Genomic DNA, 26,481 nt, shown 5'->3' with positions numbered 1-26,481 from the left:
CCTGCTCTGGACAGAGGTGTCAGCAGAGAGCACTGTGGTCAGACAGAAAGGTAATTAAAAAAGGAAATAACTTACTCTGTAGTATATAGCAGCTGATAAGTACTGGAAGGATTAAGATTTTTAAATGGAAGTAATTTACAAATCTGTTTAACTTTCTGGCACCCTTTGAAGGCCTACATTGTGTATCTATTTAAAGGGGTATTCCAGGAAAAAACTATTTTTCATATATCAACTGGCTCCAGAAAGTTAAACAGATTTGTAAATTACTTCTATTAAAAAATCTTAATCCTTTCAGTACTTATGAGCTTCTGAAGTTAAGGTTGTTCTTTTCTGTCTAAGTGCTCTCTGATGACACGTGTCTCGGGAAACGCCCAGTTTAGAAGAGGTTTGCTATGGGGATTTACTTCTAAACTGGGCGTTTTCTGAGACACGTGTCATCAGAGAGGATTTAGACAGAAAAGAACAACCTTAACTTCAGAAGCTCATAAGTACTGAAAGGATTAAGATTTTTTAATAGAAGTAATTTACAAATCTGTTTAACTTTCTGGAGCCAGTTGATATATAAAAAAATTTTTTTTCCTGGATAACCCCTTTAAGCATGTTGGACTATGTTTTCACTTTGAGGTCATGTTCATAAGCTTCTAATTTGTCCCACATGGACTTCAGGTCAGACAAAGTGCACCCCTTTACAGTGCAGTCATGTGAAATTGATTTACAAAACTATCCACATGTAACTGAGCTATTGTACAATACATTTAAGGTTGTGTTTACAGAAATTATTTTATTGCATCTTCTCCAGGAATCCTGCCTCTGTCTTTTCTAATGGGCTGTGTTTGATTTTGCTCTGCTTCATTTAAGAAAGGTTATAAAGTTCAATTCTGACAATAATAGACTGTATTGGAGAGAAGCATATACATTTTTAGAGACTTAACCCCTTAAAGCCCAGGCTAACTAGGTCTGTATGTGGGATCGTACCCTTAGAGAATAACTCTGTTAATTGATTTTGCCAATCCAAGAAATTTTAACATTGTAAATGTAATACAACTTGTGACAAAAAATTAAACAAAGTAAAAGCGGGCCAATCTAAATTTAAATGTGAAATGATTTTCATTTATATTTTTGAAAATATTTGTTTTCTTATTTTAATTCTAATACAAATAATTTCCCATCATCATATTTATTTAGACATACTTTTCCAGTACATTATTACAATTTTTATATATCTACTTTATTTTGAGAACAATAAAAAAAAAACATTTAATTTGTATTGCACCCTCCAGTATTTTAGCTCCTGTGTCCCTTTATAAGTTCCAGCCACAGATACTGTATTTGTTGCCGTCACCACATATAGGAATATGCATTCATATAAATGTTCACCTACTACGAACACATTCACACATTATTTATCAAACTTTGTGCAGAGGAGCAGTGGAGCAGTTGCCTTAGAAACCAGTATGATTGTTTAGAAGTAATTTACAAATTACATTTAAAAATCTTAATCCTTCCAGCTCTTATCAACTACTATATGCTCCGCGGGAAGTTCTTTTCTTTTTTAATTTCCTTTCTGTCTGACCACAGTGCTCTCTGCTGACACCTCTGTCCATTTTAGGAACTGTCCAGAGCAGGATAGGTTTACTATGGGGATATGCTCTTACTCTGGACAGTTCCTAAAACGTATAGAGGTGTCGGCAGAGAGCACTGTGCTCAGACAGAAAGGAAATTTAAAAATAAAATAACTTCCTGTGGAGCATACAGCAACTAGTAAGTACTGGAAGGGTTAAGATTTTTAAATAGAAGTAATTTACAAATCTGTTTAACTTTCTGGCACCAGTTGACTTAAACATTTTTTTTCCCAGTGGAGTACCCCTTTAATTATTAACCCCTTAAGGACACAGGATGTAAATGTACGTCCTGGTGCGGTGGTACTTAACGCACCAGGACGTACATTTACGTCCTGTGCATAACCGCGGGCATCGGAGCGATGCCCGTGTCATGCGCGGCGGATCCCGGCTGCTGATCGCAGCCAGGGACCCGCCGGCAATGGCCGACGCGCGCGATATCGCGGGTGTCCGCCATTAACCCCTCAGGTGCTGGGATCAATACAGATCCCGGCATCTGCGGCAGTGCACGATTTGAATGAATGATCGGATCGCCCGCAGCGCTACTGCGTGGATCCGATCATTCAGAACGCCGCATGGAGGTCCCCTCACCTTCCTCCTTCCGGTTCCCGACGTCTCCTGCTCTGGTCTGAGATCGAGCAGACCAGAACAGAAGATAGCCGATAACACTGATCTGTTCTATGTCCTATACATAGAACAGATCAGTATTAGCAATCATGGTATTGCTATGAATAGTCCCCTATGGGGACTATTCAAGTGTTAAAAAAATTAAAAAAAATGTAAAAGTAAAAAAATAAGTGAAAAATCCCCTCCCCCAATAAAAAAGTAAAACGTCCGTTTTTTCCTATTTTACCCCCAAAAAGCGTAAAAAATAAATTTTATAGACATATTTGGTATCGCCGCGTGCGTAAATGTCCGAACTATTAAAATAAAATGTTAATGATCCCGTATGGTAAATGGCGTGAACGAAAAAAAAAAAAAGTCCAAAATTGCTACTTTTTTAATACATTTTATTTAAAAAAAAATTATAAAAAATGTATTAAAAGTTTTTTATATGCAAATGTGGTATAAAAAAAGTACAGATCATGGCGCAAAAAATGAGCCCCCATACCGCCGCTTTTACAGAAAAATAAAAAAGGTCATCAAAATAAGGGGATTATAAACGTACTAATTTGGTTAAAAAGTTTGTGATTTTTTTTAAGCACAACAATAATAGAAAAGTATGTAATAATGGGTATAATTTTAATCGTATTGACCCTCAGAATAAAGAACACACGTCATTTTTACCATAAATTGTACGGCGTGAAAACGAAACCTTCCAAAATTAGCAAAATTGCGTTTTTCTTTTTAATTTCGCCACAAAAATAGTGTTTTTTGGTTGCGCCATACATTTTATGATATAATGAGTTATGTCATTACAAAGGACAACTGGTCGCGCAAAAAACAAGCCCTCATACTAGTCTGTGGATGAAAATATAAAAGAGTTATGATTTGTAGAAGGCGAGAAGGAAAAAATGAAAACGTAAAAATTTTATTGTCTGAGAGTCCTTAAGGCCAAAATGGGCTGAGTCCTTAAGGGGTTAAAAAGGCCTCTAAAAATGAAAGCTGAGATCTGGTTGCTATGGGCAACTGCTTCACTGTTCCTATGTGACAACTAACATAGATACACTCATACACATTCATGACATACATGGACACACTCATACATGCTTTCAAAACTTACATAGACATACTCATACGCACTTTGACCACTTACTCATTTATGCAGATTTACAACACGCATGGATGCAAATACACACATTATGATCACATAGTCAAACATACAACACACTCACTAAATCGAATTAACATGCATACCTTGCTGCTGGTGATGGCAGGAAAATGTCATGCTCATTTTCTCTTTATTTAAGCAAGCAATGATTGTCTATGTGTAGACATCACTGCAGGGTAGTGCAGTACAGTAATGAGTTAATTTCCTCTCCCCTCCTCAATTCTCCCCCACACTAGTAGTTTTTGCTGTATCTGCTATGGACAGCTCAGCAATTAGGACTGCTGAGGAGGAGACCAATGTTGAACTCCATGGGTTATTTCTAGGTTGTTTGGAAAATGTATAACAAAAACTGTAACACTGACTGAAATAAGGAGAGGAGTAATGCACTGTGGTATTCAGCTTGTTATTTTGCCTTGAATAAAGCCTTTAAAGGGGTATTCCAATTAAAATACATTTTTCCATATCAACTGGCTCCAGAAAGTTAAACAGATTTGTAAATTACTTCTATTAAAAAATCTTAATCCTTCCATTACTTATCATCTTTTGACATTGAGTTGTTCTTTTCTGTCTGAAAACAGTGTTCTCTGTGGACACCTCTGTCTGTCTCAGGAATTGCCCAGAGTAGGAGTAAATCCCCATATCAAACCTCTCCTGCTCTGGACAGTTCCTGAGACAGACAGAGGTGTCAGCAGAGAGCACTGTTGTCAGACAGAAAATAACAACTCAACTTCAACATCTAATAAGTACTGGAAGGATTAAGCTTTCAGAAGCCAGTTGGTATGAAAAAAATGTTTTTAACTGGAATACTCCCTTTAAATTCTATATGGAATGTGTGTGCTCAGAGACTTTGAAGTGAGCTCAGTAAGTGTCAACTGCCATCAGCAGCTAGCACTCTCCATCAACGATGGACATCGATGTTTATGTCCATCATTTAACCCTTTATATACAGCTTTCAATACTGATCACAGCATTTAAATAAATAAATAAAAATTACTGCTTGGTGGTTTGGGAACACGCAGCACAATATTGGCAATGGAGACCTTCTGAATTCCTCAGTAACGGCCATAGTGGTGTCGCTAATACAGTCTCTCAGGCAGACTTTACCAGAGCACCGATTTAACTGATCACTGATATGATTGCTTATAATAGTCCCCTATGAGGGCTTAAAAAGTTTAAATAAAATAATAAGAAACGTGAAAAAAAGCCCCTTCCCTAATAAATATTTTAATCACCCCATTTTCCTATTTTTCAAATTAAAAAATATAAATGGTATTGTCATGTGCAGAATTGTCCAGACCATTAGAATAGAATGTTTATGATTATCCAGTATATATCAGGGAACAAAATTATAAAAAGTCCCATCTAATGCCATGATTTTATAAGCAAGGATTTCTCTAAAAAGGAAGTATATTAGATTAGAAAGGTTAACATTTTGCCAAGATGTACAACATATAAAACGTTTTTGTATCTGACAGTGCCCGATTGAGGGATTAAATCAATAGATGCACATCAAAAAATATAAATATACCTATTTAAAATGTATCATATCTTATTGGTTTAAGTGGCATCTTCCTAGTAATATTCAGAAACTTTCTAAATCCCTTCAAAAACCCCATCTAGATTAGAACTACTAATACTACAGTAACTGCAGCATTAGGACTGTAAGCTGTAAGAGTGGAGGAAAGAGGAGGGGCAGTGTCTGCCTACCCTGTGTGAAACTATATTTGGGGGAGCAGCGGGGCTCAGAGCATACAGCACAGTCGGGATATGAGGTCGTGATAGGAGGTCGAGATAGCAGGTCGAAATAGGATGTCAAGATAGGAGGACGGGATGATCAGGTTAGGAGGTCATGATAGGAGGTTGAGATAGGAGGTTGAGTTAGGAGGATGGGATATGAGGTCGAGATAGGAGGTCGGGATAGGAGGTCGGAATAGGAGGTAGAGATAGGAGGTCGGGATAGAAGGTCGGGATGGGAGGTCGGGATAGGAGGTTGAGATAGGAGATCGATATAGGAGGATGGGATAGGAGGTTGGCATAGGAGGTCGATATAGAAGGGCGGGATAGGAGGTCGGGATAGGCGGATGGTATAAGAGGTCAGGATAGGAGGTTGGGATAGGAGGTCGGGTTAGGAGGACGGGATAGGAGGAGGGAATAGGAGGAGGGGATAGGAGGTCGGGATAGGAGGTCAAGATAGGAGGACGGGATGGTCAGGATAGGAGGTCGAGAGAGGAGGACGGGGTGGTCGAGATAGGAGGACGAGATATGAGGATGGAATATGAGGACTGTTGGCACTAAATAAGCAGCGAGAGAAGGCGGGTTCTCCTGCACGCATACTTGGTAAAAGTCCTCAAAGGATGTCGATCTTCAATTCCATGAAACAGCAGACGTAATTTTTAGGGTTGTTTGGATGCCTTTAGACTTTACCCAGAGCGGCCTCATTACCATAGGATGTTACCCCAAATTTAATGCGAGCGAAGTTGCGGGCAAAAGCTAGTCTATATAAATATATAAAAAGAGAAGGCCTGACTCACTGACTCATCAACGCCCAGCCTAAACTCTTGGACGTAGAAAGCTGAATTTTTTCACAGGTGTTGATTTTAAGACGTAGACAAGGATTAAGAAAGGATTTTTTTTAAATTCAACCCTTAAGGGGGTGAAAAAGGGGTTGAAAGTTTGTATGGAAGTCCATCATTCTTGAAGCTAGAAGCATGAAACTTTGAGATACAGAAACACGTGTTTTAACCCTTTAAGGACCAGGCCATTTTACACCTTAGGACCAGAGCGTTTTTTGCACATCTGACCACTGTCACTGGAATGCTTTTAGTTATCATTCTGATTCCGATACAGTTTTTTCGTGACATATTCTACTTTAACATAGTGGTAAAATTTTGTGGTAACTTGCATCTTTTCTTGGTGAAAAATCCCAAAATTTGATAAAAGATTTGAAAATTTAGCATTTTTCATAACATTTAGCATTTAGCATAACTTTGAAGCTTTCTGCTTGTAAGGAAAATGGATATTCAAAATATTTTTTTTTAATTCACATTTCCAATATGTCTACTTTATGTTTGCATCATAAAATTGATGTGTTTTTACTTTTGGAAGACACCAGAGGGCTTCAAAGTTCAGCAGCAATTTTCCAATTTTTCACAAAATTTTGAACCTCGCTTTTTTTCACGGACCAGTTCAGGTTTGAAGTGGATTTGAAGGGTCTTCATATTAGAAATACCCCACAAATGACCCCATTATAAAAACTACACCCCCAAAGTATTAAAAATGACAATCAGTAAGCGTTTCAACCCTTTCGGTGTTTCACAGGAATAGCAGCAAAGTTAAGGAGAAAATTCACAATCTTCATTTTTTACACTCGCATGTTCTTGTAAACCCAATTTTTGAATTTTTACAAGGGGTAAAAAAAATTTTTTACAAGGGGAGAAAATGTATACTTATATTTGTAGCCCAATTTCTCTCGAGTAAGGACATACCTCATATGTCTATGTAAATTGTTCGGCGGGCGCAGTAGAGGGCTCAGAAGCGAAGGAGCGACAAGGGGATTTTGGAGAGTACGTTTTTCAGAAATGGTTTTTGGGGGGCATGTTGCATTTAAGAAGCCCCTATGGTGCCAGAAAAGCAAAAAATAAAACACATGGCATACCATTTTGGAAACTAGACCCCTTGGGGAACGTAACAAGGAATAAAGTGAGCCTTAATACCCCACAAGTGTTTCACGACTTTTGCATATGTAAAAAAAAAAAAAAAAAATGTCACTAAAATGTGTGTTTCCCCCCAAATTTCACATTTTTGCAAGGGTTAATAGCAGAAAATACCCCCCAAAATGTGTAACCCCATCTCTTCTGAGTATGGCGGTACCCCATAAGTTGGCCTGAAGTGCACTACGGGCTAACTACAATGCTCAGAAGAGAAGGAGTGATATTTGGCTTTTTGAGAGCAAATTTTGCTCGGGGGGCATGTCACATTTAGGAAGCCCCTATGGTGCCAGAACAGCAAAAAATACCCACATGGCATACCATTTTGGAAACTAGACCCCTTTAGGAACATAACAAGGAATAAAGTGAGCCTTAATACCCCACAGGGGTTTCACGACTTTTGCATATGTAAAAAAAATATATATTTTTTTTTCACTAAAATGTGTGTTTCCCCCCAAATTTCACATTTTTGCAAGGGTTAATACCCCATAAGTTGACCTGAAGTGCACTACGGGCGAACTACAATGCTCAGAAGAGGAGGAGCACCATTGAGCTTTTGGAAAGAGAATTTGTTTGGAATGGTAGTCAGGGGCCATGTGCATTTACAAAGCCCCCGTGGTGCCAGAACAGTGGACTCCCCCACATGTGACCCTATTTTGGAACCTACACCCCTCACAAAATTTAATAAGTGATGCAGTGTGCATTTAGACCCCACTGGCGTTTGACAGATCTTTGGAACAGTGGGCTGTGCAAATGAAAAATAAAATTTTTAATTTTCACGGATCACTGTTCCAAAAATCTATCAGACACCTGTGGGGCGTAAATGCTCACTGTACCCCTTATTACATTACATGAGGGGGGTAGTTTCCAAAATGGGGTCACATATGGGGGGGGTCCTTTGTTCTGGTACAAGTGGGCTTTGTAAACACAAGTGGCCTTCAATTCCGGACAAATTTTCTCTTCAAAATCCCAATGGCGCTCCTTCTGTTCTGAGCATTGTAGTGCACCCATAGAGCACTTTACATCCACATATGTTCCACATATTGGGTTACAAATTTTGGGGGGCTTTTTTTTTTATTTTCCCTTGTGAAAATGAAAAATTTAGGGTGACACCACCATTTTAGTGAAAATTTTTTTTTCATTTTCCCATCCAACTTTAATGAAAATTTGTCAAACACCTGTGGGGTGTTCAGGCTCACTATACCCCTTGTTACGTTCCGTGAGGGGTGTTGTTTCCAAAATGGGGTCACATGTGGGTATTTATTTTTTTGGGTTTATGTCAGAACCGCTGTAAAATCAGCCACCCCTGTGCAAATCACCAATTTAGGCCTCAAATGTACATGGTGCGCTCTCACTCCTGAGCCTTGTTGTGCGTCTGCAGAGCATTTTACGCCCACATATGGGGTATTTCCGTACTCTGGAGAAATTGCGTTACAAATTTTGGGGGGTCTTTTTTTCCTTTTACCTCCCGTGAAAATAAAAAGTAAAGGACAACACCAGCATGTTAGTGTAAAAAAAAATTTTTTTTTTACACTAACAGGCTGGTGTAGACCCCAACTTTTCTTTTTCATAAGGGGTAAAGGGAAAAAAAAGCCCCCAAAATTAGTAGTGCAATTTCTCCCGAGTACGGAGATACCCCATATGTGGCACTAAACTGTTTCCTTGAAATACGACAGGGCTCTGAAGTGAGAGAGCGCCATGCGCATTTGAGGATTAAATTAGGGATTGCACAGGGGTGGACATAGGGGTATTCTACGCCAGTGATTCCAAACAGGGTGCCTCCAGCTGTTGCTAAACTCCCAGCATGCCTGGACAGTCAGTGGCTGTCCGGAAATGCTGTGAATTGTTGTTTTGCAACAGCTGGAGGCTCTGTTTTGGAAACACTGCCGTACAATACGTTTTTTATTTTTATTGAGGGGACAGTCTAAGGGGGTGTTTATGTAGTGTTTTACCCTTTATTATGTGTAAGTGTAGTGTAAGTGTATGTGTAAGTGTAGTGTTTTTAGGGTACGTTCACACTGGCGGAGGTTTACAGTGAATTTACAGCTAGGAGTTTGCTCTGCGGCGAAAAATTTGCCGCAGCTCATACTTGAAGCAGAAAACTTACTGTAAACCCACCAGTGTCAATGTACCCTGTACGTTCACATGGGGGGGCAAACCTCCAGCTGTTTCAAAACTACAACTCCCAGCATGTACTGACAGACCGTGCATGCTGGGAGTTGTACTTTTGCAACAGCTGGAGGCACACTGGTTGGAAAACCTTCAGTTAGGTTCTGTTACCTAACTCAGTATTTTCCAACCAGTGTGCCTCCAGCTGTTGCGAAACTTGAACTCCCAGCATGTACTGATCGCCGAAAGGCATGCTGGGAGATGTAGTTATGCAACAGCTGGAGGGATCGCAACTACAACTCCCAGCATGCAGAGACAGCTGTTTGCTGTTTAGGCATGCTGGGAGTTGCAGTTTTGCAACATCTGGAGAGCTATAGTTTAGAGACCACTGCACAGTGGTCTCCAAACTGTGGACCTCCAGATGTTGCAAAACTACAACTCCCAGCATGCCCAGACAGCAAACTGCTGTGTGGGCATGCTGGGAGTTGTAGTTTTGCAAGATCTGGAGGTGCACAGTATAGAGATCACTTTGCAGTGGTCTCAAACTGTAGAACTCCAGCTGTTGCAAAACTGCAACTCCCAACAAGCCTAAACAGCTCTCTGGACATGCTGGGAGTTGTAGTTTTGCAACATCTGGAGGATTACAGTTTAGAGACCACTATAGTGGTCTCAGACTGTAGCCCTCCATATGTTGCTAAGTAACTCACCGGCTTCAGTCGGATCCAGGGAGCTGCGTCGCCATCCTCTTCTTCCGCCGATCGTCGCCCGCTGCCGCCGCTGATCGTCGCCCGCTGCCGCTGATCGTCGCCCGCTGCCGTCGCCGATGGGTAAGTGGATCTTCGGCGCCGGTCCCTGTCGGTTTCCACGTCCTGCCACGCCTATTGTGGGTGGGTAGAACGCGGAAACCGAAAGTAAACCCCTCCGCCCCCGATCTGCTATTGGTGGTCGCGTTTAGACAACCAATAGCAGAGATAGGAGGGGTGGCACCTCACTCCTATCGCTACAGGGGGATCGTGGGTGTCTAGGACATCCGCGATCCCCCTTCTATTCCGGGTCACCGGGTCACCATAGACACGTAATGACCCAGAATCGGCGCAAATCGCAAGTGTGAATTCACTTGTGATTTGCGCCGATCGCCGACATGAGGGGGTCTAATGACCCCCCTGGGCATTTGCGCGGGGGACTGCTGATAGATAGCAGCAGTCACCCCGGCCCGGTCCCCGCCCGGCTCGCGGCGGGGACCGAAATTCCCATGGGCGTACAGGTACGCCCTTGGTCCTTAAGGGGTTAACGTTTTCTAAAATTCCACCTTTGAAGGGGTGAAACAGGGGTTTTGAGTTTCTATGAATTAAGATTAGGTTGATTTTTAATTCGAAAATATGCACCATTACTCTTAAATAAAAACAATGTCTGTCTGTATCTGTATTTATATAATAATAATCCTCTAAAAAATCTATGAAAACAACATATAAAAAGTTTTTGGATCTGACAGTGCCCGATTGAGGGATTAAATCAATAGATGCACATCAAAACATATTAATATAACTATTTAAAATGTATCATATCTTATTGGTTTAAGTGGCATCTTCCTAGTAATACTCAGAAACTTTCTAAAGCCCTTCAAAAACCCCATCTAGATTAGAACTACTAATACTACAGAAACTGCAGCATTGAGACTGTAAGCTGTAAGAGTGGAGGAAAGAGGAGTGGCAGTGTCTGCTTAGCCTGTGTGAAACTATATTTGGGGGAGCAGCGGGGCTCAGAGCATACAGCACAGTTGGGATATAAGGTCGGGATAGGAGGTCGAGATAGCAGGTCGAAATAGGAGGACGGGATGATCAGGATAGGAGGATGGGATATGAGGTCGAGATAGGAGGTCGGGATAGGAGGTAGGGATAGGAGGTAGAGATAGGAGGTAGATATAGGCGGTCAGGATAGAAGGTCGGGATGAGAGGTCGGTATAGGAAGTCGAGATAGGAGATTGATATAGGAGGACGGGATAGGAGGTCGAGATAGGAGGTCGAGATCGGAGGATGGGATGGTCGGGATAGGAGGTCGATATAGGAGTTCGGTAGAGATGAGCGAACTTACAGTAAATTCGATTCGTCACAAACTTCTCGGCGCGGTAATTGATGACTTATCCTGCATAAATTAGTTCAGCTTTCAGGTGCTCCTGTGGGCTGGAAAAGGTGGATACAGTCCTAGGAGACTCTTTCCTAGGACTGTATCCCTCTTTTCCAGCCCACCGGAACACCTGAAAGCTGAACTAATTTATGCAGGATAAGTCATCAACTGCCGAGCCGAGAAGTTTGTGACGAATCGAAAGTTCGTTCATCTCTAGAGGTCAGTATAGAAGGGCAGGAAAGGAGGTTGGGATAGGAGGTCGAGATAAGCGGATGGTATAGGAGGTCGGGTTAGGAGGACGGGATAGGAGGATGGGATAGGAGGAGGGGATAGGAGGTCAGGATAGGAGGTCGGGATAGGAGGTCGGGATAGGAGGTCGAGATAGGAGGATGGGATGGTCGGGATAGGAGGTTGAGATAGGAGGACGGGATGGTCGGGATAGGAGGTCGGGATAGGAGGACGGGATAGTAGGACGGGATAGTAGGACAGGATAGGAGGTCGTTATAGGAGGACGGGATAGGAGGTCAGGATAGGAGGTCGGGATAGAAGGACCTGGATAGGAGGACGGTATAGGAGGTCGGGATAGGAGGAAGGTATAGGAGGTCGGGATAGGAGGTCGGGATAGGAGGTCAAGATAGGGGGAAGGGATAGGAGGATGGGATAGGAGGTCAGGATAGAAGGTCGGGTTAGGAGGTCGAGATAGGAGGATGGATATGAGGACGGGATAGGAGATCGGGATAGGAGGTCGGGATAGGAGGTAAAGATATGAGGACGGGATAGGAGATCGGGATAGGAGGACGGAAAAGGAGGTTTGGATAGGAGGTCGGGATAGGAGGTCAAGATAGGAGGACGAGTAAAAGTCCTCAAAGGATGTCGATCTTCAATTCCATGAAACAGCAGACGTAATGTTTTGGGTTGTTTGGATGCCTGTAGACTTTACCCAGAGCGGCCTCATTACTACAGGATCTAGTTACCCCAAATTTAACGCGAGTCAAGCTGCGGGCAAAAGCTAGTCTATATAAATATATAAAAAGAGAAGGCCTGACTCACTGACTCATCAACGCCCAGCCTAAACTGTTGGACCTAGAAAGCTGAATTGGTGTTGATTTTAAGACGTAGACGAGGAATAAGAAAGGATTTTTTGAAATTCAACCCTTAAGGGTGTGAAAAAGGGGTTGAAAGTTTGTATGGAAGTCCATCATTTTTGAAGCTAGACCCATGAAACTTTGTTTTTAGGCTAACAATTAGAGATAAAGAAACACGTGTTTTAACGTTTTCTAAAATTCCACCTCTGGAGGGGTGAAACAGGGGTTTTGAGTTTCTATGAATTAAGATTAGGTTGATTTTTTAATTCGAAAATTTGCACCATGACTCTTAAATAAAAACAATGTCTATCTGTATCTGTATTTACATAATAATAATCCTCTGAAAAATCTATGAAAACACAAAAAAATTTGCACGTGCTGCACCTGGACAGTATATAAGCAGCGCGAGAAGGCGGGCCACCTCATTATAAGTGCGACATGCACGCGCTGCACCCGGACAGTATGGCCCAACCTTGAATGTAGTATACAAAGAGGTACTATAAATACTGAAATGTTGGATGACTTCAAGAATCAGAGAACTAAAAAAAAACTAACATTGTCGTAAATAATTCTTGCAGCTAGAAAGGAAAATCGTACAATGCAGGTTCCTCTAAAGGCATTTCCAAATTTTTGTCCTCTTTCAGCAATCCAAAGGCCTTGCGCGCAGACTCGGTAAAAGTCCTCAAAGGATGTTGATCTTCAATTCCATGGAACAGCAGATGTAATGTTTGTTAGAATTCGGGTTGCTTGGATGCTCATAGACTTTACCCAGAGCGGCCTCTTTACAATAGAATCGTAAAAAGTAGATCTATGTTACCCCAAATTTAACGTGAGCAAAGCCACGGGCAAAAGTGATTATTACTATATCACTATTACACTATACACATCTGCAGCTGCCTGAGGAATGATTAAGATGTTAACCTTACCTGGCCCTCAAATAACTAACCTTTTAAAGGCTTCTAATATCAGTATACTTCATATTAGTCCTTATGTTTATTTTGAGATATGGGCATTGGGGAGAGGGTTATCTCACTCAGGACTCATTTTTATTATTCATAGTGGAGACCTCTGGCTGTCTATGCAGGATCATTAATACATTGAAGCCATTTATTAAAATAAAAGTGTGTGAAAGTCCGTTTTTCCTCCATCAGTGGTGGACTTACCTACCAGACCTGCAGCTATGAGTTTATTAGCAGCTATTCTTTGATTTTTCACTAATGTTCTTATATTGTCTTCCATTGAAATGGTCAGGTTTTTAATTATTTTTTATGAATTTTTTTTGCAGCAATCATGGCATTCCTTTTTGATCTGGATGTCCTCGTGGAGGTGATGTCCATTGGTACCTTATTTGCTTATTCCCTGGTGGCTGCCTGCGTTGTTATTCTTAGGCAAGTTGTATGCATAATCCCTGTATTGTGTCATCTCTAAAAGACACCCAGACCAATTTTTATCCAGTTTTTAATTATTTTTTTTTTAAGGGACCCAAAACTCTGTAAGGCTGGGTTCACATCACGTTTTGTCCCATAAGCGACCCGTATGTAATTCATTTCAATGAGCTGACCGGAGTGAAACGCTGACCCCAGTCGGCTCATTTTTGCTCCGTATGCGGTTTTCCGCATTTTGTAGTCGACCACGTTTTTACGTGCTGTGGGGAAAACCGCATGTGGGGCAAAAATGAGCTGGCCGGAGTCAGCGTTTCACTCCGGTCAGCTCATTGAAATGAATTACATACGGGACCGCATACGAAGGCATACGGGAGCACAAGTTTTCAGCTGCCCCTGCCGTATGCGGTCCCGTATGGGACAAAACGTGATGTGAACCCAGCCTAAAACAACAAAGGAATATTTACTCACCTTTCCAATCAAGTGACTATACACACTCCAGTGTGCGTCCTGGTCTCTTTTTACAAGCGGATGACACAAAACATGACCATAAGACGACTGAAGGATTGCAGTGGTCATGTCTCATTTCTTGGAAAAAGAGACCAAGGCACCTACTTGAGCATGAACGGTGGTTGTTTGTGGGCATGTTAAAAAAAAAAAATGTAAACTGGAAAACCCCTTTTAAATTTGTCATCCTGCAGCTATCAATTGTTTTTATGTTAAAAAGAAATAATAATGATTGTTTGTTTTGAGCTTACAGGTACCAACCAGAGAAGCAGAACTGCTCATTTAAGATCTCTGAAATGGCGGAATTGAAAAAGACAGATAATGAAAAAACAGACATGGATCCTCAGGTCACTTTTACTCAAAGTGATATGTTCAGCATCAGACATCTTCTGTCACCAGGCAGTGATGTCCCCACCAAAACTTCTGGGCTCATTGTCTATTGCTGTGTCTCAGTAATTGGTAAATAATTCAGGTTAATTGCTAGTATAAGACACAATTGGGGCTATTTTACGAATACTGTCTAAGACTTAGACTGCATAGTCTTACCACAGATTGATCACAATGGCTTATTCTGGTTAATACATTTAACACATCGTTCTAGTGTAAGTTTACACCACCTGTTGGCTAACTAACTTTGTGCCCAAATATTTCACCAACATTTTAGTGTAGTTTTTGGCACAGACAAGACACACATTTACTTTTAAACCCCCCCCCCCCCCCTAAAAAGCATGTCTTAAACACATGATAAATGTAGTGCAAGTCATGTAAGCCATTTTATATCACAAATTGTGCAATCATTTTTGTGTATTTGCAATGGTTACTACTATTACTAATAGTTTGTATTGTTTATTAATAGAACCACACTACTAATTATCGTTCTTTATTCTGTTTACGGTTTTCCAGCTATTTTGTTCATCTTCATGTGTTTGATCCTTGGTCAGAAGCTAACTGATCTTTTTGATGGAAGTCCCATCTGGATCACTATCTTTACTCTTCTGTCTTTTGGGTCTGCTGCTTCTAGTTTTGTTATCTTAAAACAACCAGAATGTAAAACCCACCTTTCATTTAAAGTAAGTTATTACTTGATTATTTTATCTAAGAAAATGTTCTGTTTGTCCTTCCAATTTAAAAAGAAACTTAATACATTGTGAAAATCCTTGTTATCAGTTTAAAGGGTATCCCAGTGAAAATAAAATGTTTTGAAATCAACTGGTGGCAGAAAGTTACACAGATTTGTAAATTACTTCTATTTAAAAATATTAATCCTTTCAGTACTTATCAGCTGCTGTATGCTACTGAGAAAGTTGTGTAGTTCTGATCGCAGAGCTCTCTGCTGACATCTCTGCCCCTGTCAGGAAGTACTCCACTGGCCAGCATTTGGAACATTTAGTTCTGAACGCTGTGTGCATGCTGCGGGGGTCGGCAATGCCCCCTCTTGATGTCAGGCCACGCCCCCTCAATGCAAGTCTATGGGAGGGGGCATGGCGGCCGTTACACCCTTCCCATAGACTTGCATAGAGGGGGTGTGACCTGACGTCACGTGGCCAACCCCTCGCATCACGCACACAGTGTTCAGAACTAAATGTTCCGAGTGTTGACCAGTGGAGTACCCCTTTATATATAAAGTGTTTTTGTAATGCATAGCTAAAAAAAATTCATTTTTATTAATTTTTCTGTTTTTCCATTTGTACAATAGGTGCCTGCAGTTCCCCTGTTGCCTCTATTTAGTGTATTTGTCAATCTTTATTTTATGGTCCAGTTTAGTACGGGAACATGGATTCGATTTTCCATTTGGATGGCTTTAGGTAAAGTTTATTTCCTGTTGCTTTTATGGTGCTAACATGTCCTGCAACACGGTACTGAGATTGTCATTACTCTTGTCATGGTAAAGGGAATTCCTCATGTACTTAGTTTTAGTTTTATAAGATTTATTAGGTTTAACTGATTTCAAAAACAACTTAAAGGGATATGTTAGGATTTGTTTTTGAGCCCATGGTGCCAAGTTATCATACTGAACTTCCCCAGCATTCCATGTGACCAGAGTTAATATGTCATAGGTTACATGATCTCCAGGGGAGTGTGGCTTTGTTGCATTGGGTGAGCAGATAGCAGGGTGGAATGAATTGCTATCTACCTTCCCATCCACTGCAGCATAGCCAATCCCCTTAGAGACCATGTGACTTATGACTTATTGTCTCTGCAATGCTGGGAAAAGTCATATACAACAGTAAAATAAAAAGACTTGCACTACAGCACTCAAAGGACAAAAAGTCACGCACAGAGGTAATAGATGCATATTACACAGTATAATAACTTGTATCATGGGCTCAAAGGCGGAAGAAAATAAAATCCTGGAACACCCATTTAATTAGGAAGCCAAACCAGCAGCAGTCAGCTGATCACTGGGCCTTCAATATAGAAAGGGGCCATAATGTTGTTACATCCCTTTAACAAGGCTTGTTCAGACATTTAAGTTTTTTTTCATAAAATAAGTTATACTTCCAATACAGATTTACTGCTGCTCGCGTTGCAATGTTTCCCTTAGTCTCTGTACTGCCAAGTCCCTCTCAACATGGAATAGTGAGCAATTTAATAACTGGCTGCAATAGCTACATGGAACCCCCAAAGGCATCAGAATGGGACTAGTGGGGATTAAGTAAGGTTAGCATGGCTACATTTAATATACCGTATTTATCGGGGCATACCACGCACCGGCCTATAACACGCACCCTCATTTTACCAAGGATATTTGGGTAAAAAAAGTTTTTTTAACCAAATATCCATGGTAAAATGAGGTTGCGTGTGTGTGCGCGTGTATACCCCGATACACCCCCAGGAAAGGCAGGGGGAGAGAGGCCGTCGCTGCCCACTTCTCTGCCCTTGCCTTTCCTGGGGTCTAGAGCCCTGCTGCCGCCGCTTCTCTCCCGCTGGCTATCTGCACCGCTGCCCGTTCTCTCCCCCTGACTATCGGTGCCGGCGCCCCATTGCCGGTGCCGATAGCCAGGGGAAGAGAAGCGGCGCCGACAGCCAGGGGGAGAGAAGGGGCAGTGGCACCCATTGCCGGCGCCGCTGCCCCGTTGCCTCCCCCCATCCCCGGTTGCATAATTACCTTTTGCTGGGGTCGGGTCCGCGCTGCTTCAGGCCTCCGGCGTGCGTTCATGAAAAAAAATTGGTGTTTATTCCATATAAGGTGTCAATACAGCAGCAATGTTTCAGTCAGCTCAACCTGACCTTTCTCAAGCATCACACAACCAGTGCTAACCATATCTTTATAAGAGTACCAATTACAAATGGTACTAAACAATGTGCAAAATCAATCAATATATAAAGTGCAAATGCATAGTGTAAACAATTCAAAAAATACACAAACATAAATTACAAAATACAAGATTGTGAAAAATACATAAGCAAAACTTTTACACAATATAGTGCAATAAATACATTAAGATAAACACTAATTGTGTTTAATTAATAAAGTGACACACATGTGTAGTGAAACATACAGGGTTAAAAAGGTGGGGGAACACACACTCACCGGATGACAAGTAAATCCACGTTATTACAGTATTTGGCATCAGGAAGTAACAACAGCGCATGCGCGCCTCGTTCTCAGAGTGTCTTGTATCCTTCATATAAGATAGAGATAGATATAAGGCTATCCTTCATATAAGATAGAGATAGATATAAGGCTATCCTTCATATAAGATAGATATAAGGCTATCGTTCATATAAGATAGAAATAGATATAAGGCTACCCTTCATATAAGATAGAGATAGATATAAGGCTACCCTTCATATAAGATAGAGATAGATATAAGGCTATCCTTCATATAAGATAGAGATAGATATAAGGCTATCCTTCATATAAGATAGAGATAGATATAAGGCTACCCTTCATATAAGATAGAGATAGATATAAGGCTATCCTTCATATAAGATAGAGATAGATATAAGGCTACCCTTCATATAAGATAGAGATAGATATAAGGCTATCCTTCATATAAGATAGAGATAGATATAAGGCTATCCTTCATATAAGATAGAGATAGATATAAGGCTATCCTTCATATAAGATAGATATAAGGCTATCCTTCATATAAGATAGAGATAGATATAAGGCTACCCTTCATATAAGATAGAGATAGATATAAGGCTACCCTTCATATAAGATAGAGATAGATATAAGGCTACCCTTCATATAAGATAGAGATAGATATAAGGCTATCCTTCATATAAGATAGAGATATATATAAGGCTATCCTTCATATAAGATAGAGATAGATATAAGGCTATCCTTCATATAAGATAGAGATAGATATAAGGCTATCCTTCATATAAGATAGAGATAGATATAAGGCTACCCTTCATATAAGATAGAGATAGATATAAGGCTACCCTTCATATAAGATAGAGATAGATATAAGGCTATCCTTCATATAAGATAGAGATAGATATAAGGCTATCCTTCATATAAGATAGAGATAGATATAAGGCTATCCTTCATATAAGGTAGGGACAAGGACGTTTCATATGTATTCATAATATTGGGCAGTCTGCCGACACATTCTATGTTTCTATTCTCTACACCTAGAGCAAAGAAGGTTTCTACACCAGCACAGACAGTTATTCTTTATTGTAAGAGCAGTGAGACTATGCCACTCTTTGACAGAGGAAGTGGTCATTGTAAATTTCCTGAAGAATTTCAGACCTGGATGCATTAAAGGGGTGCTCCAGTGGGTATTACATTTTTTTTAATCTACTGGTGCCAAAAAGTTAAACAGGGTTGTGAATTCGTTATATTTAAAAATCTTAACTCTTCCAGTACTTATCAGCTGCTGTATACTACAGAGGAAGTTGTATAGTTCTTTTCTGTCTGACCACAGTGCTCTCTGTTGACAACTCTGTCCATGTCTGGAAACTGTCAGGAAACTGGCCAGAGCACTAACAAATCCCCATAGCAAACCTCTCTTGCTCCATACAGTTCCTGACACAGACAGAGATGTCAGCAGAGAGCAGTGTGGTCAGACAGAAAGGACATTCAAAAAGGAAAGCTGATAAGTACTGGAAGGATTAAGATTTTTAAATAGAAGTAATTTACAAATCTGTAACTTTCTGACACCAGTTGATTTGAAAATAATTGTTTTCCATTGGCGTAGCCCTTTTAATGGAGAGAAATAATATTACAAGTCTTGGAAACTAGGTTTATGGGGGACAGAATGATGATCCAGGGATTTACTCTGATTGCCATATTTGGAGTCAGGAAGAAATTGCTGTGGGGCAATTGGCATTTGCCTCAGGCTTTTTTTGTTCGCCTTTCTTTGGATCAGCACTGTAGGGACACAATAGGGGTATAACTGGAACTTGATGGTCTTTTTTCAACCTTATTAACTATGTACATATGCAAGTAATTTTACCTCTTTTGTGCTTTAGGTTTCTTAATCTACTTTAGTTATGGAATTTGGAACAGCAATGAGGAACAGAGCTCTAAAGGAAAGGACAATCGGAAAAACACTGACCTTCCCAGCAAAGCTGCCAATGATCACTCACCAACCGTTGTATAAACACCATTCTGTTTTACTCCTGCACTCTGATCATCTTCAAATGGGATGTGTGGACTATATTTCATAGATGTAATTATTTATAGAATAGGAAACCATACCATTTTCTAATATAATTACATTTAAAATGATGAACACATACCTTTCTTGTTGCTGTACTGAGGCATCTGTCTGCACAGTGGAATAGCATAAGCTACAGATTAGTCCTGTGTAATTCAGGCTAACTGAACGGGGCTAAACATGGCATCATTATTCTTAATGTTTTATTATGGTTAGTTAAACAACTTCTTTATTGTGTGTAGTTATTTGTATAACTACTGTCTGTCCATAGGTGACGTCATATTAGACACACCTGATACTGAGATGTTGCAGTAAGTATTATTATTGTACAAGCGTTCAGTGTAATTTGTGCCATTGTTGCTTACTAGAAAGGTGTAACTGCATCTGTAAGCAGAATTTATCTGAATACAATTTGAAATATATGTTTATTAGAAAAGTTTACTTTTTTCTTCTATAAACGCTAAAACAATAAAAAGTGGACAACCCCTTTAAGTAATGGCCATACAGGTAAACTGTGACCTCCAGAATTTTGGCTTGTCTATTTTATTTTATTTTTTTCCGTTTCTACATTCATTGATCTGGCATAATTTCAGCTTCTATTTGGTCACAGCTTGACCACACAATGCTTGTTTGATACCTAATAATTAGAGATGAGCGAACTTACAGTAAATTCGATTCGTCACAAACTTCCCGGCTCAGCAGTTGATGACTTTTCCTGCATAAATTAGTTCAGCTTTCCGGTGCTCCGATGGGCTGGAAAAGGTGGATACAGTCCTAGGAGACTCTTTCCTAGGAATGTATCCACCGTTTCCAGCCCACCGGAGCACCTGAAGGCTGAACTAATTTACGCAGGAAAAGTCATCAACTGCCGAGCTGAGAAGTTCGTGACGAATCGGATTTACTGTAAGTTTGCTCATCTCTACTAATAATTACAGAGCTGCCAGCTTAATGCTTAAAATGATCTATACAGCTTAAAGTGTTTTCTGGTATTCTACAAATAGTAATGGTTTTGGTATAACCATTGTGAATTCGTCTTGAAGTGTTAATACTGCACTTGATATTCCTATAATGGTTCTGTTTTTGCTATCAACTGTCATTGTCAGTTGTAATCAAAAGATTACATTCAGTCATAGCTTCCTCTTTGTTATGTATTGTGAGGTAGGAATACATTCGGGGTGAACTGTTCCAACATGTTTATTTATATATCAAAATATTTTTTTTTAGGATGAAAGTTTCATTTCACTTAGCTGAATGTAAAGATTTCTGCAACGGTAGGAAAATGCGCAGAATTTAAAAACGCTCATACTTGAATGCTTGATTTTGATGTTTACAAAGAAAGTATTTATTGTATTTGTATTAACCTTTTATCCTTTACCATGGCTCCTTCTACAATTAAATTTCAACTTGGAGCCCAACTTCTAATTCTAGTTTAAACTGCAAAACCTATATTTTATGTCAAACCAATACCCTGTTCCCTGTGGTGATAGCTGCACATGCATTGAGATTATTTATGTACAGTGGTCCCTCAACATACGATGGTAATCCGTTCCAAACGGACCATCGTTTGCACGGATCCCTCAACATGCGATGGTTTCAACAATGTAAAGTATAAGACAGAGGTCTTCAACCTGCGGACCTCCAGATGTTGCAAAACTACAACACCCAGCATGCCCGGACAGCCAACGGCTGTCCGGGCATGCTGGGAGTTGCAGTTTTGCAACATCTGGAGGTCCGCAGGTTGAAGACCACTGTTAGAGAAAGTTGTACTCACCTGTCCCCGCCGCTCCGGACCATCACCGCTGCCCAGGATGTCGCCGTCCATCGCTGTCGCCGCGTCCCCGACGCTCCGGTAAGGCCTCTGCTTCCCCTGCTTCCTCGCTTTCCGTCGCCGCCATTACGTCACTACGCACACCGCTCCTATTGGATGATGGGACGGCGTGCGCAGCGACGTGATGACGTCGACGGAGAGCACCGGCGATGGAGGGGATCCTGAAGAGGATGCGCCGGAGCCCCGAGGACAGGTAAGTGATCATCACCGGAGCACACGGGGCACCGTAAATGGCTATCCGGCGGCTGCTGAAGCAGTCAGCGCTGACGGATAGCCGTTTATGCAATGGCTCCGACATACAAAAGCATCGTATGTTAATGCTGCCTTCAACATGCGATGGCCTCTGAGAGGCGATTGCATGTTGAAATTATCGTATGTCGGGGCCATCGTAGGTCAGGGGGGGTCACTGTATTTCCTTACACTTCCTTACGCTTGTGACTTAAAGGGGTATTCCAGGAAAAAACTTTTTTTTATATATTTCAACTGGCTCTAGAAAGTTAAACAGATTTGTAAATTACTTCTATTAAAAAATCTTAATCCTTTCAGTACTTATGAGCTTCTGAAGTTAAGGTTGTTCTTTTCTGTCTAAGTAATCTCTGATGGGACGTGTCTCGGGAACCGCCCAGTTTAGAAGTAAATTCCCATAGCAAACCTCTTCTAAACTGGGCGGTTCCCGAGACACGTGTCATCAGAGATTACTTAGACAGAAAAGAACAACCTACACTTCAGAAGCTCATAAGTACTGAAAGGATTAAGTTTTTTTAATAGAAGTAATTTACAAATCTGTTTAACTTTCTGGAGCCAGTTGATATATAAAAAAAAAAAGTTTTTTCCTGGATAACCCCTTTAAATTACAAAATATGTAATTATTGAAATTATGTATGAATTTTTGTTGCCCCCCCCCCTTCCTTTAAAGGGGTACTCCGGTGAAAACCTTTTTTCTTTTAAATCAACTGGTGGCAGAAAGTTAAACATATTTGTAAATTACTTCTATTAAAAAATCTTAATCCTTCCAGTACTTATTAGCTGCTGAATGCTACAGAGAAAATTCCTTTCTTTTTGGAACACTGATGACATCACGAGCACAGTGCTCTCTGCTGACATCTCTGTCCATTTTAGCAACCATGCATAGCAGATGCATAGCAGATGTATGCTAAGGGCAGCATGGTGGCTCAGTGGTTAGCACTGCTGCCTTGCAGGGCAGGGGACTTGGGTTCAAATCCCTCTAAGGACAACAATAAATAAAGCATTATTATTATTATAATAACGTCAGCAGAGAGAACTGTGCTCGTGATGTCATCAGAGAGCATTCCAAAAAGAAAAGACTTTCCTCTGTAGTATTCAGCAGCTAATAAGTACAGGAAGGATTAACATTTTTTAATAGAAGTCATTTACAAATATGTTTAACTTTCTGCCACCAGTTGATTTAAAATAAAAAAGGTTTTTACCGGAGTACCCCTTTAAGGAAAAAAGTTCATGCTTATTGTGGAGGGAAATAAAAATGGACGTTACTTAAGTTACATTGTATCCTCTAAGTTAATGTTGGAGCTTTTTTGTGGATGAAGGTTTAATAACACAAACATTTTACTACTGTAGTAATGTTATTAATGTAATAATTGCACAATTATTTATTTCATTTATTTAAGGTAGAAATAGGTTGTTCTGTTTGGTAAGGTTGCAATTGTTTTTATTATATACACACTGAATTTGATTGTATCTGGTCTACAAACTTTTGAATATTGGCACCAAATTTGCTATGTGCCAATCCAGGGAAACAGACCCTGTCACTATGGAGTAATTATATATGAGAAATAGGGGTCTACTACATTACTTAAAGGAGTACTGCAGCCATAGACCCCTTATCCCCTATCCGCAGGATAAGTGTCTCATGGCGGTGGGTCCAAGAGATGGGACCCTCTATATTCTCCCGTACAGGGCCTCAAACTGCCGTTGCTCTGCGCAGCTAATGTTTGTGTCATCAACCTCACTAAGAGGTCAACAGACATGCCCCCTCCATATGTCCCCTCCTCCAAATATTTATCTTGCTTTTAATGGGTTTTCTATATTTTATGATTGAGTTCCTTTTTTCTTTTTTTTATCACATAATTTGGTTCCGCGCTGCGGAATCTGTAGGCGCTATATAAATAAATAAATAAAATAATAATACTACCGTTTGGTGTAGAATGTGCCAAGTCTTCATTGTCAGAAACATCACTGTATTGAAAATATACAATTTTATATTGTAGATAAATATAATTCTTTCTTGTATGTATTGTATTTAAAGAATTTTTCTTTTTTAATAATCCTGTATCTCATAAAATTTATTGTCTCTTTGGATGTATTTTTGTAGGAAATAAAAAATGTGTTTTTGTTTGTTTTTTGTTTTCTGCTTTGAGCTTGTTCGTTATTTCCCACCAAATGATGATAAACCTAAAATCACACATACATTAAATAAAGTATAAATATGCAGGCAACTTAACACTGTGCTGTACATTTACAGCACAACAGCGTTATGGAGGTATAGAAAGGATGCTTGAGCAGAAATCTCTCCGTGGCTCCCAGCTGCATGCTGACAGAAGCTTCTAGTCAGCCACTGGGCACTTCAAGGACCGAAACCACATGCAGAAGTGTCCAAACTATTAACCCTGGTTGTTATTTTTGGCACATTTGTAAATTCTCATGTTCTAAGTGCCATAACTTTAAATTTTTCCACATATAGAACCACACAAAGGCTTGTTTTTTACAGTACCAACTGTACTTTGTAAAGACAGCCTTCAGTTTACCATAAAATGTACTGTGAAACAGAAAAAAATTATTGTGGGCTGAAATTTAAAAAAAGAATGGCAATTCTGCAGCTTTTGAGGGATTTAGTTTTTACGCCATTCACTTTGTAGTAAAACTAACATGTTATCTTTATTCTGCAGGTCAGTACAATTGCAGTGAAAAAAATGTATAGTACCTCAAAGGGACTTTTATAAGCAATCATTTGGTTACTTTTAGGGCAGGGTCACATGGGGCGTATTTCACACTGCGGATGTGTCGATGGCAGTCACAAGAGGGACTGCAGAGCGAGCTGCTGGCTGCGGCCAGGTAGCTCTGTGTTTCCTCTCATAGCGGCGGATTTCTACAGAAGGAAATCTGCCACTACAAGCAGACACACAGAGCTATGCAGCCGCAGCCAGCATCACTCTCTACAGTGCCTCTGACTGCTGTCAACGCATCTGCATCCTGAGATATACTGCGGATTGCCCCCTGTATTACCCTGCCCTCAAAGTTTACTATCATACTGTCAAATCAAAGATCTTCTGAGGCAGACTGTACAAGCAGATCTGCCATTGCAGGCACCGAGGACCTTCAGAAGACCTCTAGCTGCCATGGTAACCAATCAACACTAAGATTAAATAATTACATAGTTCATAAGGTTGAAAAAAGACCAGGGTGCATCAAATTCAACCTGTTTATTGTGTCCCTACTGTGTTGATCTAGAGGAAGGCAAATATCCCTTATAAAGCTGATGCCAGTTGCTCCATACCAGAGCGAAAAAATTCCAAAATAATTCAATTAGAATAAATCCCTGGATCAGGGTTCTGTCCCTATAAATCTGGTAACCTGTAATATTATTATTAACCCCTTGGGGATGGAGCCCGTTATGACCCTAAGGATGGGAGCATTTTTTGCAAATATGACCACTGTCACTTTAAGCATTAACCTGTTAAGGATGGTGGGCGTATCCATACGCCCCCTTTTTAAAGTCCTTAAAGGGGTATTCCAGGCCAAAACTTTTTTTTTATATATCAACTGGCTCCGGAAAGTTAAACAGGTTTGTAAATTACTTCTATTAAAAAAATCTTAATCCTTCCAATAGTTATTAGCTTCTGAAGTTGAGTTGTTGTTTTCTGTCTAACTGCTCTCTGATGACTCACGTCCCGGGAGCTGTGCAGTTCCTATGGGGATATTCTCCCATCATGCACAGCTCCCGGGACGTGACATCATTATTGAGCAGTTGGACAGAAAACTTCAGAAGCTAATAACAATTGGAAGGATTAAGATTTTTTTTAAGTAATTTACAAATCTGTTTAACTTTCCAGAGCCAGTTGATATATAAAAAAAGGTTTTGCCTGGAATACCCCTTTAAGGACTGGGGGCGTATGGTATACGCCCATGGGAATTCCGGTCCCCGCCGCTAGCCGGTTGGGGACCGGACCGGGATGCCTGCTGAAATCATTCAGCAGGCATCCTGGCACATCGCCGAGGGGGGATCTTGAGACCCCCCTCCCCCCCCCCCCCCCCCCATGTCGGTGATCAGAGAAAATCGCATGTCAATTCAGACATGCGATTTTCTCCTATTCCGGCTCATCGGGTCTCTGGTGACCCGATCACCCGGAATATAAGGATGATCGGAGCTCTCAGTGACAGCCCCGATCATCCTGAGGGATAGGAGTGAGGTCGCAGTGCTGCGATCTCCTCCTATCCCCTGCCATTAGTCAGAACTGAGTTCTGACCAATGGCAGTGCACGACAGGGGGTTGCCATGGAAACCTCCCGTTCTGCCCACCCCGTGATGTCGGGCAGAGCGGGGGGGGGGGAGGTTGGAGTAGATGGCAGCCTGTACCTGTGCAGAAGATGCCGTGGGGACCGCAGATCATCGCTGGAGACAGCGCGTGGGGGGGGGGGGAGGAAGGGGCACTAAGCGATATTTACTGCTGCCCTACCTAGTGGTTGGCAAACTGCA

The 26,481-nt window shown here is 40.8% G+C and overlaps 1 protein-coding gene across 2 annotated transcripts in view; it reads left to right on the top strand.

Moving 5' to 3' along the window:
* The window catches only part of SLC7A3 (solute carrier family 7 member 3), a 208,994-nt gene extending 188,397 nt beyond the window's left edge, over positions 1 to 20,597 (top strand). For both annotated transcript variants that reach the window (XM_056537883.1, XM_056537884.1), the window contains 5 exons: positions 13,701 to 13,803; positions 14,558 to 14,763; positions 15,208 to 15,374; positions 16,001 to 16,109; positions 19,735 to 20,597. In XM_056537883.1, coding sequence (XP_056393858.1) covers positions 13,701 to 13,803; positions 14,558 to 14,763; positions 15,208 to 15,374; positions 16,001 to 16,109; positions 19,735 to 19,865 — 716 coding nt within the window. In that variant the 3' untranslated portion in view covers positions 19,866 to 20,597. The remainder of the gene's footprint in view (positions 1 to 13,700; positions 13,804 to 14,557; positions 14,764 to 15,207; positions 15,375 to 16,000; positions 16,110 to 19,734) is intronic.
* Positions 20,598 to 26,481: the final 5,884 nt, after the last annotated feature.

This window comes from Hyla sarda, chromosome 9, assembly GCF_029499605.1.
Source record: "Hyla sarda isolate aHylSar1 chromosome 9, aHylSar1.hap1, whole genome shotgun sequence".
Taxonomy (NCBI): Eukaryota; Metazoa; Chordata; class Amphibia; order Anura; family Hylidae; genus Hyla; species Hyla sarda.
This window is presented reverse-complemented; position numbering and strand designations above follow the sequence as displayed.